General features: G+C 34.7%; 1 protein-coding gene across 3 annotated transcripts in view; it reads right to left on the bottom strand.

Moving 5' to 3' along the window:
- GRM7 (glutamate metabotropic receptor 7) overlaps positions 1 to 18,379 on the bottom strand; it is a 1,064,146-nt gene that overhangs the window by 333,656 nt on the left and 712,111 nt on the right. For all 3 annotated transcript variants that reach the window (XR_008913421.1, XM_007500141.3, XM_056804572.1), the window contains exon 7: positions 13,171 to 13,310. Coding sequence is in view for 2 of the 3 variants with exons in the window: in XM_007500141.3 (XP_007500203.1) it covers positions 13,171 to 13,310 (140 nt within the window). In the remaining variant the exon portion in view is untranslated. The remainder of the gene's footprint in view (positions 1 to 13,170; positions 13,311 to 18,379) is intronic.

Genomic DNA, 18,379 nt, shown 5'->3' with positions numbered 1-18,379 from the left:
TTTCTCCCTGCTTGACTACCAATCAGAGGAGGATTGTATGAATTTAGGAGGATTGGTAGATTTGGACTTTTCTAAGCAAACTAGGGTAGCAGTGACTGACAGCAGTGTCTGTATTTGGCAGTTAAAGATAGATGAGATGGAGTAAGAGAAATATAGATTCAAGACTCTACAAATTCCATCAGAAAAATGATACCAAGCCTAAGGGTAGCATCTAGAGGATATCAGTACAAGGGGCTCCAAGGATGTGTGTGAGTAAACCTCTGTGTTCCCTAGGCTTGAACTTACTTATCCCAGGACTCAAAATGTACTTCTGGGTAAGTATACTACAGACTTTTGGGGGGGTGTATTATAGCAGCTATTCTTAATATAGGACCATTATAAATGCCCCTTCCTAAAAATGGATCAATTCAGATTGATGGATACCAAATAATAATCAGGGGGAGTCCACTAGTCAGGACTCCTGAGCTTATAGCATTTGTAAAACAACTCAAGGCTACCACTGGAACCGTGTAACAGCTGTGCACAGACTTCCAGTGCAAGTGAATATTGTGCTAAAATTTCCACAAGTTGTAGGTACTACAATTGTATGGACAAATTTTTATTTTACATCATAGCAAGAATAGTACTCCAGAGTGTTGTATCAAACTCAAATTGAAATGGATCTCTGTGGCCATATATTGACTTAGAAAAAAAAATTAGTTCTGTTGCATTATATTTATTTTGTTAAACATTTTCTAATTTAATTTTAATCTGTTTCCTACTATAGTAGGTTTTTTAAAAATTAGAACTGCAAAGAACTTTAGGGATTACTAAGTCCAATATTGCCCCACTTCCCCCAGGTTACAGATGAGAGAACCTTTAAGGTATAAAAAAGATAAAATAATTTCCCCAGGGTCACACAGTTCATATGTCTCTAAAGTCTTCTTGAACCCAAGTCCAGGAAAGGAACTATGACTATTTTTTTTTTACCTCTGATTTCAGCATGTTATCTACTATATAAATTACCCTGATGGATTTCCAATTCTAAATCCTTAGAACCTAGGCTTTTACAAGCTTTGTTATAATTTAAAGGAAAATACATTAAAATTCTCCACTTGGAGCAGGAACAGAGTAGACTTCTAGCTTTGTGAGGGGAAAATTTTGAAATTCTCTCATACAACAATGAAGCTCACTAGCCTTTCTTCTTTTCATTGTTATTCTCCCCCTAAAAATCTGTCTAAGTCTGAAGTAAAGACAATAATGGAATTCAGCCATTTCCCTGAAGAACGCAGAGCAGATTAATAAACATGAAGTGATATGCTTGACTGTCTATACTGCAAACTAGAATTTATGGGTTTCTGGGCCTATCTAATGTACATGTTTGTGGAACCATATTGATAATTATAAATACTATTAATCATTCAGACATTCCTGTAGGAAGACTGCAGTAATATATCATTGATTACTGGAAGATGTTCTGAAAGAAAAAAAATAAAAATAAAAATAGTGAAATCTAAGCATCCAGCTGAAGGCTGAAACATCCACACCCCCCTTAATGACCATTATGATTAATATATAGATATAAATTCAATGTATTTAAAATAGAAATGTTGTTTGTATACTGTATCATAGGGCAGAAGGCTAGGTTTGTTTACATTTCTGTCATTATGCACACCAGGCTTGTTTGCATTTAATGTGGAAGACAAACCAAAAAAAAAAATTAACTTAAAAATTACCTTTGTTGCAGTGGACAATATTTAAAGTCAAGGATATGATCATAAAAGCCATTCAAAAACCAAATCATTGGGACTCCAATGGGAGAAAGGGAAAAATCTAGGTTTTTTTTTTCCCCTAGTATTATCTTTTTGGAGCATTTAACAATCATTCTATATTTCTGAATTCCAAGGACTTGAGTAGCAACCAAAAAAAACCCATACACACAAAAAATAATCTCTTGTAAAAATATGATTGCTAAGTGTCTATCCAATCATTGCTTTAAATACTTATTGAGAAAGAACCTATTATCTCCCAACACAGTTGATTCTACTTTTTACATTTTTTCCCAGATTATATGTTGAGACAGTTTTTAATTACCATCTTCTGACATTTTGTGAGCTATGTTCTCTCTTTCCCTCTCACTGCTCCCCTCTTCCCAAGAGAGCAGGTATTATTATATAGATTGCACATGTGTTATTACACCGTACATATCTTCATGTTCATCATGTTGCAAAAGAAGATACATATCGCTTTCAACAAAATAAAATTCATGGAGGATAATCCACTTTGGGTGTATCTCTAATTGCCAAGAAAATTTTCTGTTATCAATCCTAAATTTGACTCTTTGCATCTTCCATTAATTTTTCTTAATTCTGTCCTCTGGGTCTAACTTGTATTGTAGAAAACAGTACTTGAAACCACTATTTAAAGTAGTTTCAAGATAGCTTTCATGTCTCAACAGCAACTCCTCTTCTCCAGACTAAACATCAGTAATTCCTTCAACCGATCCTAATACAGTCTGATTTGAAACTTGTTTCTAGATATGTCTCAGACTATTATCATTCCTGAAATGCAATAACTCCAAATTATACACAATATTCCATGTATAGTCTGACTAGGACAGAGTACAGAGATAATTTCCTCCCTTATTATGCTCACTAACCTCTTTCTAAATATCTCTTGTTTTATCATCACCTTGATTCTTCCCCCACCTCACCACCTAGCCTGTTTGAAAAAGAATACAAAAAAAAGGGAGAGGGAAAGAAAAGTTAAACAAAACTAACTAATACATTAATTAAACCCAACATTATATGCAGTGTTCTATAACTCTATTACCTTGACTCTGAAAAGAAAAGCTTCTTGGAGGGCCAACCATGATCATTAGAATTTCAAAACATTCTCTTATCACTTTTGTTGCTGTTGTCATTGCTCTTTCTGTGTACATTGTAGTCATTATGTACTTTTTCATAGTCTTGCTTTCATCATCTTATATTATGTCATATAAATTTTCCCAAGTCTCTCTGTATTCTTCATATTCATCATTTCTTGCAGTGTACTAATTTTTCATTTTGTTCATGTACCATTCCCAACAAATGTTCATCTACTTTTTTTTCCAGTCCTTTGCCAAGGGGGAAAAGCCTGCTATAAATCATTTGGTCTCTAAAGGACCTTTATTTTTGACCACTTGGGCTTACACACTTAGCAGATGGACATCTGGTTCAGATGGTAAATCATTTTAAGCACTTTCTTAATATAATCCCATATTGACTTCCCAAGTTGTCATAGCAAGTCAACATCATGAGATTTCAGAGTTCAAAGAATCTAAGTGGCTAACTGACTGAGAACAACATCCACAGCAAAAATTGAAATTTAATGCTATGAAATTATAATGATCACACAGCCTCAAAGAAGACTTTCTTCATAGAGGAAAGGTACTATGGATATGAAATACTGTATATAATGTAAGATTTGGATGATGTATTGGTTAATTTGGGAACTATCACTCATCCAATAAGTACACCAGTGATCCTGTCTTCCTCTCCTTCTCCAAACTGACTATTCTCATCTTAGATTGTCTTTACTCACATGAGTAGCATGTTTCATCATGAATCCTCTGGAAACAGTTGGTCAATGTGATGATCAAAGATATTGCCTTTTAAAAGTTGTTTCTCAACAATATTGTGCTTAATCTAATCATTGATCTTTCTCCCAGGTCTTTTTTACTCCATTCAATATCTAACAAATTTTCCTTTATTGCTATTAAATTTCATAGTGATAGAGTCTTCCTAGTAGAAGGGTCATAAGGACCAGTACTATTAAGAATCAAAAGCAGAAAAGGCTCTGCACCTCTAGGACCTAGAACGAATAAAGAACATTTGAATTCAGACTAATAGCCTAAACCCCAATGTCTGGGATCCAAAATAATGAAGGAACCCATATTGGTGAGACCAGAATACCAAATGCCACCATCTTCCCCCACTGAAACCCAGAACTAATATGGCCCCAGGACAACACTGAGCTTCTTGTTGCTAATCACTCACTCCATTTGCAAGATAACTTTAGTTTTGAGAAGGCTAGAAGAATCAAGATCACTAGTATACTTATTTTCTGAGTGATGTGTTCTTCCCAAACTCCTACTGAACTGTCAACACACAGTAGAAAAGAAAACACAAAGTAGAAAAGAAGACACTGGTGAAGTTGGGGAAGAGGGGAATCTTAGAAATTAAAAGAATCAAATTAAGGAAAACACATTCTAAATAGCCCCCTAATTTGACTTCTTGAGAAAAGTATTCACTTTTGAAAACCTATTATTCTCTCTTTTTTTAGTTAGTTCTTCATTACTTAACTATAACTACAAGCCACATAGTCCACTGTAAATTATTAGTGTTTTTAGATTAAGACCTATTTTTATCATTCCAATTATGAAACATAATCAAGTGATTAGAAGTTGAATAGACAGCTTTGAGTAAGTAATAAGACTGAGAAATGTACCTTGATAAATCAAATGATTCTGGCAATTAACTCACTGTCTCATACAACTATATGAAACAGATGAATTTAACACAAGAAAAATTACTTCGAGAAATTTCTAGCACAACTGTTTTTTTTACATCACCAATAGCTTCTAAATTTCAGTATTCCAATACATATATTTTAATGAAATCTGAAAATGTACATTTGATAAAGAAAAAATGGCAACTACTTTCCAAAAGGGGCATATTTTTGATGTGTGTTAAGACTGAGAAATTACATTTTTTAAAAGTCTCTTCCAAATGTTATTAGTTTCGTTTTTACTCTCTGTCCCTAACATGCATCCCAATTGTTCAATTTGGATTTTTAAAAATAGAATGTCACTGTAACAAGAAAAAATCAGTTTCATTGTCTGAATAATAGTTCACATTAAGGGTCTATGAGTTCTAATTTAGTTCCTGCTTTGAGGTATGCGTTAGGATCTCAAAAAACATTCTAAACATGTCTGTTCTCTTATTAGCTAAGTGGACTTCCAGTTAAGATGGTGTCTTAGAGGAAGCAAAAATTCAGACCTCCTCAAATGCTTCCTCTCAGATTAAAAACACAGCACTTCCATGGGACTGAAAACCAAATCAAACAACAGGACAGAGCTAGCGATCACTCCTCCTGGGCCCAACTTAACAGGTATGACCTCCCCAAAAGCCTGAACTCTACAGCAGGCAGGTTTAAGGGGAAGGAAGAAGGAAGGTCCCAGGAGACCCTTACCCCACCTACTGCAATGAGCCTCCTGCAGTGGCTGGAATCTCTGGGGGGACAAGGGTGCTAGTCCAGAGGGAGAACCTTACTGGTAAAGCTGTGCCAGGCTCAGAGCATAGAACACAGGCAGCATAGAGGCAGCTGGAGGAGAAGCACAGAATAAGCAGCCCAATCTCAGCTGAAATGCTTCATTTTTCTCCCTCCTTCTAGAGGTTTTGGTCTCAGGGCACAGTCAGATTTTCAGATCAACTCCTCTGCCCTTGCTGAATCTCATCATTAAGGGCAGATAAGAAGCCTTCAGAGAGCACAGAATCTCAAGCTCCAACACACCTCCCCCACAGACTCATCTGAGAGACTCACTGACTGAGCTCCAAGAGGCAAAAGCAGCAATAAAGTACAGGCAACAACCTTGACCAAAAGGCGAGAAGCCCAGCTCCTTCTCAGTTTCTGCTGTCAGTCAGGGAAGATCAGACTACCTAATCAAACAGCAGAACAGCCCAAACTCACAGATCCAGCACAAAATGAGAGGAGCAAGACTACAGTCTTGCCAACTACAGAGGCAATTACATAAGGGGAAAAGGGGGGAAATATGAGTAAACAATAGAAAAAGAAAATGGAAATTACAATCAATAGATCCTATACAATGAACAAAGAGCAAACAAAACAGGGGAAGACCAATGAACACCAAGCAAAAACATAGAAACTCCAGCTAATTGTACACAGGCTTTGGAAGAACTCAAAACATAATTCAAAAAACAACTAAGAGAGGATGAAGACAACTGGAAAAAGAACTTAAAAAGCAAAATAAATTACTTGGAAACAGAAAATAGTGTCTTGAAAGCCAAAATTAATCAGCTTGAAAATGAGACAAAGGAGATGAAAGATAAGGCAAAGAAGATAAAAGATGACCTCCAAAGAAAATCAGACCAGAAAGAGGATGACCAAAAAGCCAGGGATGTAATTTGGTCTTTAAAAACTAGAATACAGCAACTAGAAGCAAATTACTTCATGAGGCATAAGGAAACTATAAAGAAAAATCAAAAGAATGAAAAAATTGAGGAAAATATGAAACACCTCATTCAAAAAACCAGAAGATTTAGAAAACAGGTCCAGGAGAGAAAATTTAAGAATCATTGGTCTACTGGAAGACCATGACAAAAGAAAAAGCCTGGACATCATTTTACAGGAAATTATCCAAGAAAATTGCCCTGACATTCTAGAGCAAAAGGGGAAAGTAGAGATTGAAAGAATCCATAGATCACCTCCTGTACTTAATCCCCAACTGAAAACACCTAGGAATCTTATAGCCAAATTCAAGAACTATCAGACCAAGGGGAAAATATTACTTACTTCTAAGTAGAAGTCATTCAGATACCATGGAACTACAGTTAGGATAACACAGGACATGGCTGCATCTACACTGAAGGCCCAAAAGGGATGGGATATGATATTCCAGAAATCAAGGGAATTAGATCTATAACCAAGAATCAACTACCCAGCAAAACAGACTATATTCTTGTGGGGGAAAGTATGGTCATTCAATAAAATAGAAGACTTTCAAGAATTCATAAAGAAAAGACAAGACTTGAGCAAAAAATTTGATGCCCAAACACAAAACCCAAGAGAATCACCAAAAGGTAATTAAGAAATGGGGGAACAGCAAAAAACAAAAACAAAAACAAAAAAATTAAGGATCCCAATAAGTTAAAATGATTGGTAAAATGATTGGTAACTCTTAAAAATTGTTAATATCACCTGGGTAGCTAGAAGAACTATACTTGGAGGGAACAGTGACAAACTGTATAAGATGAAATGCCAAGACATAAATGTATGTATAGATATATGTATGCATAAATAAATATATATATATGTTATAACTAGAGGTTAAAAAGAGGTTAATACTAAGAAAAATGTGAAAAGAAACTAAATGGGGCAATTTTATGTTATAAAAAGGAGCATGGCAGAGTGGGGGGGGGCACCAAATACATTGGAAGGGTAAAGAGGTTGGAGATAGGAAAAACTTAATTCTTATGTGCATTGAAACTGACTCAAAGAGGGAAGAACAATCAAATTCATTGGGGCAGAGAATTGATTTGTCCCCTATAGAGAAGTAGAAGACTATTTATTAGCTAAGGAAACATAGTAGAAATATAAATATATTCACAAAACCAATTCTTCTCAATAAATAAATAACACAATATGGAGTAGATTTGTTTAATGAGCTCTTCTTCTGAATGTTCTTCAGAATGTTCTGAATTTTCCACTGAAAGTTTTTCCTATTTTGGAGGGGAGATAGGGGAGGTTTATGCTTGAAGAGAATTATTGATATGGTAAGAAAATAGGTTTTTAGGGACACAGATGTAGACACAGTATTACTTTAATGGAATATTGCATAATACATATATATATGTGCATATATATATGTATATATATATATACCTTATCTATTCCAAGATTGTAAACTCCATGAGAGTAGCTAAAATTTTTTCTAAACTTTGAATCCATACATTTTAGCATTTCATAATTCCCTGGTATCAAGCATAGTGTGCTACCTAGACGAAGGACTTGATCAAATTCTGTGGAATAAGATTATACCGACATATAAAAATAATTACAATATTTCATATTAGTTTTGTGCTTTTCTCAAAGCAGCCCTATGGAAGGTTCTTCAAACCTCATTACCCCCATCTTATAGACAAAAAATACTGAGGCTCCAAGAGAGTAACCAGGAAATTTACTGAATTTCCCCAAACCTCAGTTGTTTCTGGGAATGGTGGAACAAGACTAGATGACCTCTCAGGTTCCTTCCAAGTTCATCATGTAGCATCTATAATCATACCTCTGTTATGTACATGAGGCTGGATTAAAAGATAAGAACCTTAACTCCAAAGTCAGAGTTCTTTTATACTGCCCTGTGAAGCAAGATTAGAGTTCTTTCAAGGTTGGATTTTAATTCTAGGCTAAGGCATTTGAATACCATATGGTAGCCTTGAATTTTTCAGCTTTGCCTTACATATGATTTATGCAGCTAGCTATAGTCCTTTGGATTAAAAAAAATTCTGCAATTGCTATAAACTTCTGTTTTTGAAATTCATGCTGGTTTGGAATTTTTACTGCCTTGGTTCATACATGTGATTGTCCATATTTTAGTAACAATTGCTAAATATAAATGCATCTTGGAAAATGCCCACATGACTTTATTTTCAATGCCATATGTTTATACTTAATATAAATTTTATTTTGGACTTTTCCTCCTCCATACTTAGCCAGTTTACTTTAATGAATGCTGGATTATTCTTCAGGCCAGTACTTATTTGTCTTGACTACCATACAACTGTAGGATGTTCAAGACAGAAGGGACCTTGAAAACTATCTACTTATATGATCATAGATAATAAATTTCAAGGTAATCAAGCAAGCAAGTACTGTTTGTTAAATAATTATCTACCAGACATTGTGCTAAAGTGAAACAAATTTGACAAATTTGACAAAAGTGAAACAATTTCTATCTGAAAAAAAAAATTATGCTCTAATGAGGGTGGTGACAGTTACAGATATAAGTGCATGTGGAATAACAAGAGAATAAATAAAAAATAAAATTAGTGTTTAAATGCAAGGTAGTTTTGGAGGGAAGACATTATCAAATTGGGGCATCCAGATAGTCATAGAAAGAGGTGCTTAAATTATGAAAGAAGAGAGGGATTGTAGGAGGCAGAAGGGCAGGTCAGTGCAAAGGTTTGGAGATAAAGGTTGTCATGTTGTGAATGAAGAACATAGAAAAGTTCAGCTTGGGTAGACCAGAGTGTAGAAGGGATGTAATGTACAATGAGGCTGAAATTATAGGTTGGGACAAGGCTATAAAGGGCTTGAAAAGCTAAACCTAACAGTTCAGATTTGATGGGCGAGGCTTTAGGGAGCCACTACAGTTTATTGAAAAGAAGATGAAATGGAAAAAAAGTGTACTTGTGGAATATCAGTTTGGCAGCACTATGGAGAATGGACTGACATGAGGGCAGACTTGAGGCTGGGAAACCCATTAGGAGGTTACTGCAATGATCTGGGTGAGAGGGTAAGAGACACTGAACAAAAGTGTTAGCTATGTTATGGGAGAAAAGGGGTTGGATTGGTGAAATCTTGCAGAGATAGAAATAGCAAGATTTGGTGTGGTGTAATGAGAGTGAGGAATATTGAGATACTAGCTTGGCACATTGAAAAAAAAATATTTGGTACTTTTGTTGTTTTTCATTAACAGAAATAGAGATGTATGAATGAAGCAATGAAGCTTATGCATGGAGGAAAAAGATAATGACATGCTTTGAACATGTTAAGTTTGAGCTGCATTAGGGACATTTAGTTTGAAATAGCTAATAGGCATTTGGTGATATAGGATTGCTATTCAGGGCAGAAAATGAAGCTAGATATATATATCTGTGGGTCATCAAGATAAAGATACTAATTCAACCCATGGGAACCAGGTAGGTCAATAAGTCAGAGCATCTAGAGAAGAATAGGAAGTCTAGGACAGGATCAAAGGAAATACTTAGAATTAGGAGGTTATTTTAGGGATGATGAACCAATAAAGAGCACTGAGGAGAGGATAGACAAGAAAAGGGGAACCAGGAGAGAGTAACATGAAAGCCTACCTGTCTAGGTTTCATACTTGGTTAGGTTTGGCTACATTTGGATACTTTTAAAACTCTGCTTATGGCCTATGGCATTTGGATACTTAAGTATCAGAAGGCAGAAGGGAAGATTAAGAGAGAAGATGACTGAAAAAGAATTTTGGTGAGTAAGATGAGGAATCAATCAGGGTGGAATAAAAGAACTTCCTTGTGGCAGTAAGGGCTCAATAAAAGTTGACTAATATGAATTTATGATGTATCCACTCAGAAGAGATTTTAGTTCTTTCAGCTCTGGACAGTATCACTAGTAGGAGCAGAGGAGGCAGATGATGGGAGTAATTCAGGGATGAGGTTGGATCAGGGGCAAGGAACAATAGGAAAAATGGCCAAAGTGTTACTTCAATGTAGAGGGAGTATAGAGTAAATTGGTTAACAAGTTCCAAAACTGGAGAGAGGTGGACGTGCTCCCTATGTCTAAGGGCAATACTCTTGGTCATTCTGATGTTGATGCTGCTTCTGGACTCCCCAGACCATCTAGTTGAACTCTGTTAGATGAATAAATTAGCTGCATAAACAGAAAAAATCTATTTAACAATGATTACACGGTTAGTGAATAACAGAGCCAAGGGCAATGGCACCTAAGTCAGTGTTCTTTTACTCTATCAAATTATGATTTCTCTTAGACTAAATTTCCCTCCTAGAGAGCCAAATAATTCAAAGGAAATGGTTTTGAGACTTGCATACCCAATAATAGCAAAAGAATTGATGTGTCTAATTTTCTTGTCCTTGTCTAATATGTTCTTCACTCCTTCAATAAAGATAATGTGTGTGTGTGTGTGTGTGTGTGTGTGTGTGTATAGACACACCATAAGTTATGGTTTTGATAGGGTGAATGAGCTCTGTCTCTTTCCTTGACCCAATCCCAAACAAATGTCATGTTTATCCACATATATATCTAATTAACTTTTTAAACACATAATTTACTAATATTACATTAGCAAAATATTTTAAAACATGAATGCAGAATTTCATCATTAAACAAATAATGAAACCAATATAAAGCAAAGTGCATGAACTCACAGAGAAAAGATTCAAAAGTACAAACTAGAAGAGAACAAAAAAACATCCAAGTAGATTTAAAATGAAAATATTTTAGCAAGCAAAAATATGCAACTATAATATAGAAATCATCTAATATTATTTCACTGAGACTTAAGCAATTCAAAGAATATGAAGTAGTTTTCAAAGGAAGAAATAATCAATAACTATATAAAATACTCTAAATCAATAATCAGAGAAATGACAGTTTAAATAATTTTGAGATTCCATCTTATCAAATTGACAAATATAACAAAAGAGGAAAATGACAAAGGTTGGCGGGATTGTGGAAAAATAGACACACTAGTACAATGGTACAGTAGGGTTAGAATTAGTCCAGATATTCTGGGAAGCTTTTTGGAACTATGCCCCAGAAGTTACTAAATTGTGACCCTTTAACTCAGTGATAATACTACTCTGTAAAATATCCCCCAAAAGGTCAAAGGAAGAAGAAATAGACATAGAACAAAGAATATTCATAGCACCTCTTTTTGTAGTCGCCTAACACTGCCTTCTTTTTGAGATAAAAAAAATTATGGTACATGAATGTAAGAGAATATTATTATGCTACAAGAAATCCTGAAAATGGGTGTTTCAAAGGAAACTAGAAAAACCTCCATGAACTGATACAGAGTAAAGTGAGTAGAACTGAATTTGTAAAACTGCATTTTATGGGAAAAAAACAGTTTTGAAAGATTTTAGAATTCTGATTATTGCAATGATAAACCACAAATCCAAAAGACTATGAAAAGAAAATATGACCACAATTGCCTTCCTAAGAGGAGATGGTATTAAAATGGAGGAGACAATCATTTTTAGACATGTAGGGATTTGTTTGGTCAAATTATGCTTAATTGTTATGAGTTTTAGTTTTATTTCTTTTTCATTATTTAAAGTGAGTAGTGAGGAAATATAATAAATTATCTTAACTAGTAAATGTTTTAATAAAAAGAAGTTGCACTATTTTATTCACTCAGTTTTATGTCACTTGTTGTCTATTGCCTAGAACTATAAAGTCTGATCACTCCACTTAGAGGGTTTCAAATCTCCAAGAGAACACACCAGCATGGTTCCCAAGTACAAAAATAATGTGATTTTCATTAATATAATAATGTGATTAATGAGATTTTCAGAATTTTAACAGAATTCAAAGTATAGATGAAGTGAAAGATAGGACTATCCATGTGCTATAGTCTCTTGAGTAAAATTTAAGGTTTTTGAGGGTAATGATGAGAATTTTTAATCTTAATATTTCTGGTGCCTGACACAATGGTCTGCCAATTGTATATACTTAATAGATATCTGTTGAATTTAATTGAATTATGGTCCTCAGAGATATTTGGCATAAAAAAATGAGGTTTGAATGATATGCTAAGAAAAAATTTCAATAGTTACTATTCCATGGCAGTGATGGGGTTGAATGTAAGATCATGTAATATAATGATTCTCATAGCTGAAAGGAATTTTGAAGGACAGCAACCTCTCACCACTACTTTTAGAGATAAGGAAACTAATGAATAGAAAGGTTAATTGATTTGCTCAGGATCACATGTCAAGTATCTCAGGTAAGATTCCTATCTAAGCCTTCATACTCAATACAGCACTTTAAACAGTATAATAGATTGAGATTTGTTCTTTATGCATTAATTGTTTATTGTTTCTCTAGTATTGAGACAAAATATCAGTAACCATCCTGGTGATATGGTGATGGTGATGGTGAAGTGATGGTGGGGGCATGAAGGAACATAAGACCTCGTCTCTTCATCACTGTTCTGGAATACCAGGTAAATAGATGAAATGGTGGTGTCTTTAGCACAGTCTCTGAGCTACTGAGGAAGAAGAAGAGCTGGAATCAAGATGGAATCAAGATAATACAGAGAAGGAAGAAGAGAAGGGGAAGAGAGAGAAAGAGGATCATCCAGTATAGTCAAGCCCAGTCCAAACCCAAATGACTAAGTTACAAAAAAAAATCAAAGAAAATATTTTAACAAAGTATAGTTGGATGCTCTTTGCAGTTGTTTGGAGGCTGATGCCACCAACAGGCAACTAAGTGAAGAATCAATAATTTGTATTTATATCCCAGAGTATAAGAACACTAATAAAACAAAGACAAAAACAATAATCTATGTCCAGGTATATGCATATTTGTACTTAGAAAACAAGAGAAAATTATACATGTATTCACCTTTAATAATCAATCACCTTGTTGCATACTGATGCAAATTAAAAAAAAAGAAATTTAACTCACATTGAGCTGCAACTCATCAGTCCATTGGCCAATTAGGCGGTAGCCCGGATTGGTGGTGTTCGTTATCTGGTACTGAAAGATGTCATAACGTCCAGGAGCATCCCCATTTTTGTTAAACGTCACTGGAGTGCCAGCACTGCCTAAAGGAGTTAAGAAAAAGAAAAGGCCAAGAGCCCATTAAACATTTGGTTACTTTTGCCATGTCTGAAAGATATGAAAATAAAACTTCTGATATTGCAGAAGCCCATTACCATGGTGTTTTAAATGGATGACTTACGGTATAGTGGTTTAGTTTCCTCTCTTGCCTGCTTACTTTAAAGGCTAGGGAAAGAGAATGGAGAAGGCAGGAGGGAAACCTCAAACCTTGCATTAGTCTTGCCTTGTACACACAGCATGAAATATTGTAAGCTTTTCCCACCCCACCCCCACCTCCTAAGGGATTTCTTTAGTGGAAATCAGTCCTGTGAATGGAGCCTCTAAATGATTTTTCCCAGAAAATGTTCCATCTGCTTCTCAAAGATACTGCCGTCAGAAGACAGCACAGGTTTGTGAGTCTTGACTGGGATCCAGAAATAGCTTCCTCCTCCACAATATGTTTTTATTCCAGTAATCTGCATGCAATTGAAATGAAAAGAACAGAAGAAACAATAGGGAGATGAATAGATAATCCCTCCCATCCCCAGTTTTACACTCCTATTCTACAATAAAAATACTAATGGTCATTTTGAGGCTACTTTTACAAGAGGACCAATAATGGCTGGATATACTCACATATTTATGTCTTTTATATTTTTCTATATTTTTCATCCTTCTTTCAATAGGTGATTGTAGTAGCTAATGGCTACAGCAGGGGAGACTATGAAAACATTTTTAAATAACCTGTTTATACTTCTGTTGTCATAGGTAGCAATTTTGTTGGTTATAACTAACATGTTCTTGATGAAGGCATTAGTGGTCATGAATAAGTGATTATATATTTGGCTTTTACATATTTGATGTTTACATGCTATCTTCAATGACAAGAGTCTAGGTTTAGCCAACATTTTCTTGAGCTAATACCTGTAATCAAGGCAAAGAGTTTCTTAAATTAACTAATGATCATCCATCTCAAAAAAATCCTTATAAACAGAATCCTTCATTAATTAATTTTCTGTTTCTCTGCTGCAGAAATTTCACTAATTGCTTGTTGACAAATGTATATACTATACAAATGTACATACCATGTAATATATATAGACACACTTGTTATACACACATACACTTATATGTAGACATGTATCAAACATCACATAAACAGTTTACAATTAGATGTAATACCAGCTCTTTATATATAGATGTTGCCCACTATCAAAGCAGATGTGATTTGCTAACATGAAAAGAAAATCTTACAAAAAGCTCCCTGAAATACTTTCTTTTGTGACTTAAATTCTTGAATACCTGTTTCAAGAAGCTTTTGAGTGAGTTCTATATGATTCTCCCCAAATTCCCCTTATTCAATAATATATTTAAAGCATTTAAAATCAGAAAGAAAAGACCAAATCACAGGTAAGGATTAGGACAAAATCCTTTGTTAATCATTACTCCATTTCTCTCTCTATTTTATTATTTTTAACTTCCTTCTTCCTAAAGACTTTTTAAAGGAGTTAGTTTCCACATCAATGCTTAAGATTATTACTTCTTTTGGTATCCTTATCTCTCACTCAACGGTGGTAGTCAGTGAAAAAAATAAATGTGTCACAAGAAAGACTTAAGCAAGGTTCTTAGGTTTAATGTGAATGAGACACTGGATGCTGATTAAATACAAGGAAATATTTTTGCAGAAGTGTAGGGCTAGAATATAGGCCACTATTCATTGTGAAATTCCAAAGCCTTTGCATCTAATGAGCTGAATTTTTAAACTTATCACAGATGAATAAAACCAGAAAATACCCATATTCATAATAGATATGAACAGACACACAGATAGACAGACAGACAGACATAGTTATATTTTTAGATATATCTGTGTTGTATACAAACATGTGCATACTTGTACATACAATGTATATATAAATGTGTGTAAATATATGCATACATACAAATAGTTGTATACAAATTCATATATGTATATATATGCACATGTATTGTTACAAGGGAATCACTTTAAAAGACTGATATATATTAATTTAAGGTCGCCAAGGAATCAGCTATGTAATTCCTAAATGAAAAACTCAAGTCAGCCGTCAGCCTTTTTGGAGTTTAATTACAATAGGAGCAAGAAAGGAATTAGAGATAGAGAGAGAGAGAGAAAGGGGAGAGAAGGGAATAGGGCTTTAATACCCCTTCTGTTTAGGCTGGGCCAAAAGGCCCAAGCCCTTAGATAGCTGGGGCAAAGAAAAGAGATCAGTCCCTTTCACTCACGTGTCCAAAATGGAGAAACAGTCTCAGAGGCCCCCACTTTCAGCTTCCTTCAGAGCAAGCTTCCTCAGAGCCCAGGAACCACCGACCAAAAACTCAATCCTCCTCCCCGAGTCTCCAGACCCTCCTATCTTTAAGGACACCATCCAAGTTGCCTCCCCTCAGTCCTCACATCTACCAATCAATCTTCATCAATTTCCCTGTAAATGGAGGCTCTTGCTTAACCCAGGACCGCCCAGATGTTTCTGGCTTTTGCACATGTCTGTTGAAGGTCATATTTTTCAAATGATTAAATCTTTACTCCTTTGTTCCAGCCCTTTCTAAATCCTGTTAACTTGAGTATGGTAGAGATTGGAATAATTAAATTTTGATCTAGGCTGCAGCCCTTACTCAATCTTATTAGGACTGAATAGGGTGGAGATTTATTCCAAGTATCTCCATTGTATCAATTCTAAAATCAATCAAGACTCAAAGAAATTCCTGTTCTATGCTTAAGCATAGGTCAAAGTCCTTTCCATTGTTCAGCAAAAGGTTTTCTGTCCTAAAGTAATCTTAAGAAGGGAAGAGAAGGAACCTCCCATGCCAATGGAGTTCCCATTCCAATAGACTATCAGTAAGAAATTTTCCAAGTATGAAATATCCCAATGGTGAAATTTTCAACAATTATAAGTCTAAGGAAATTTGAGGTTTACAATCCCCCCTGATGATCATTGGGAGACTAGTCTCCCCATTGATCATTTAACATAATCATTTTGTAGTTCTAAATTCACTTCTAACTAAAGATATACACAATATTCAATTTTCTAAGAGAAATTAGAATAGTGAGAGAGGAAATAGAAAAGAAAAGAAAGCAAAACCAATGTTTGCTAGGCGCATTGACAGAAAGCCAAATTAGGGGCAATCCCTTTTGGCATAAATGTTACAATAAATGTTCAATCAAAAGTTCAGTCCAATCAATCACATCCAAAGTTCATTCTTGATCTTCTTGATGAAGTGTAGGTTTTTGGCATCTTTCTGCAACAGTTCATTCTCTGGATATAAAAGTTTCAAGCTTTTTCTTGAAGATCTTTTCTCGAACAAAATCAAAATCTTTAAAATTTTTTATAAAAGTAAAATCTTAAACAAAAGTCTTGGATTTTTATAAAAATACAATCTCAAACAAAAAAAAAATTCAAAAATTCTTAGATTTTAAATTAAAATACAATCCCCCCTGAAGTAAGTATTTAAAAAAAAATTATCAAGTTTAGCTCAGAATGCAATGTTCAGTTATGGGGGTGTATGTGTCAATTATCAAAAGAATAGAAAAATAATCAAAAACATAAGAAAAATTCAAAATAGGCCTTGTATAGGTCCAGTTTAAAGTAATTTCTATCCCACAAGTATGTAGGACAGAATACAGTAATATTTCACTTAGCCATTTGTAGCCAAGACTACAGGAAGTTGCCATAATATAAGAAGGAAAGAATTAGAATTCTATTTTGATGGGGAAATGTCATTCCCTTGTCTGATTTTTTTTTTCAGAGATATAGGGAGCCAGCATGATAGTCAAGCTTTGTACTTGTTTGAGTACTTCAAAAGGAGTGTAGATACAAGGAAGTCCTACGACTTAAACATAAGTTAAGCGTCGCAACCTTGAGTCTCACTTTAATATTTCATGTGTGCTCTATTGGCACTATTCAGGTTTAGTCTGTGCTCCTTGTTTTTATCCCTTTTCCTGGAATCAGACACAAACATTAATCACAGTCCTATAATATTTTATCAATAAATGGCAGGTTCCCATAGTTTAAAGCTTTTAGGCATATATTGATATTATAGCAAGAGTATATATATTAACTTGTATTACTGCAGGGAAAAAATATTAATATTAATATTAATTATGTGTACCTTCAGTACAAAAAAATGAGAAAAAAATCAAATATTCTGATCAAAAAATAAAAAGAAATAAGAAAAAATAAGGGAAAAAAATCAGTAATTCAATATATTCTTGAAAAAAAAACATCCATTTGTCTATGGATTATTATCTCCAATTCATATGATAAGATAGAGTCACAATTCATATGATAGGATAGAGTCAATCAGTCTCAGCAGAAGATGCTTTCTTCACATGTGAGCAGTGAATCCAAGAGTCTCTTTCTCCAATCTTTATAGATGTTGGAGTAGTTAATAATATTTGGAATGGTCCTTCCCATGAAGGTTGAGTTGCTCCAGTTCGCTTGAAATTCTTGATATAAACTTTATCTCCTGGGTTCAGGTCATGCAGAGAAAAGTCTAATGGTCCAGCTTGTACTGCAGCTCCAGATTCATGAAGTTCACGTAGTTTGTGCTGTAACTCCTGTATATAGGAAGCAATAGTAATATCTCCCCCTAATAGCGATGTATAAGCCGGGGAGAAAGGCTTAGCCTGTATAGGCGGATGTCCAAAAAGCATCTCAAACGGTGAAATATGTAAGTCTCCTCTAGGCCTGCTTCTAAGATAAAATAGGGCCAGAGGGAGAATTTCAGGCCATTTTAAATGGGTCTCAGTGCATAATTTGCCAATCATAGTCTTAAGTTCTTTATTCATCTTTCCTACTATTTGGAGAGGAGAAAAAAAACTGAAAAAGGTTAATTAATATCAACAAAATCAATACAATCTAAGAAGAATCATCTTTATTATACTGGGAAGTTCCCTGGGTACCCTCCTGAAGGGCACCTCTCTGAGGATCATTAGCACCTCGAGTAATTTTTGGACGAGCGCCATTTCTCATATATTGTTGAGTATTATCATTAAAATTTTCTTCAATTTGAGCATTGTCATTAAATTCCCAATTCC

The sequence above is a fragment of the Monodelphis domestica genome, chromosome 7 (assembly GCF_027887165.1).
Source record: "Monodelphis domestica isolate mMonDom1 chromosome 7, mMonDom1.pri, whole genome shotgun sequence".
Taxonomy (NCBI): Eukaryota; Metazoa; Chordata; class Mammalia; order Didelphimorphia; family Didelphidae; genus Monodelphis; species Monodelphis domestica.
The sequence above is the reverse complement of the archived record's forward strand: the minus strand, read 5'-3'. Positions and strand labels throughout refer to the sequence as shown.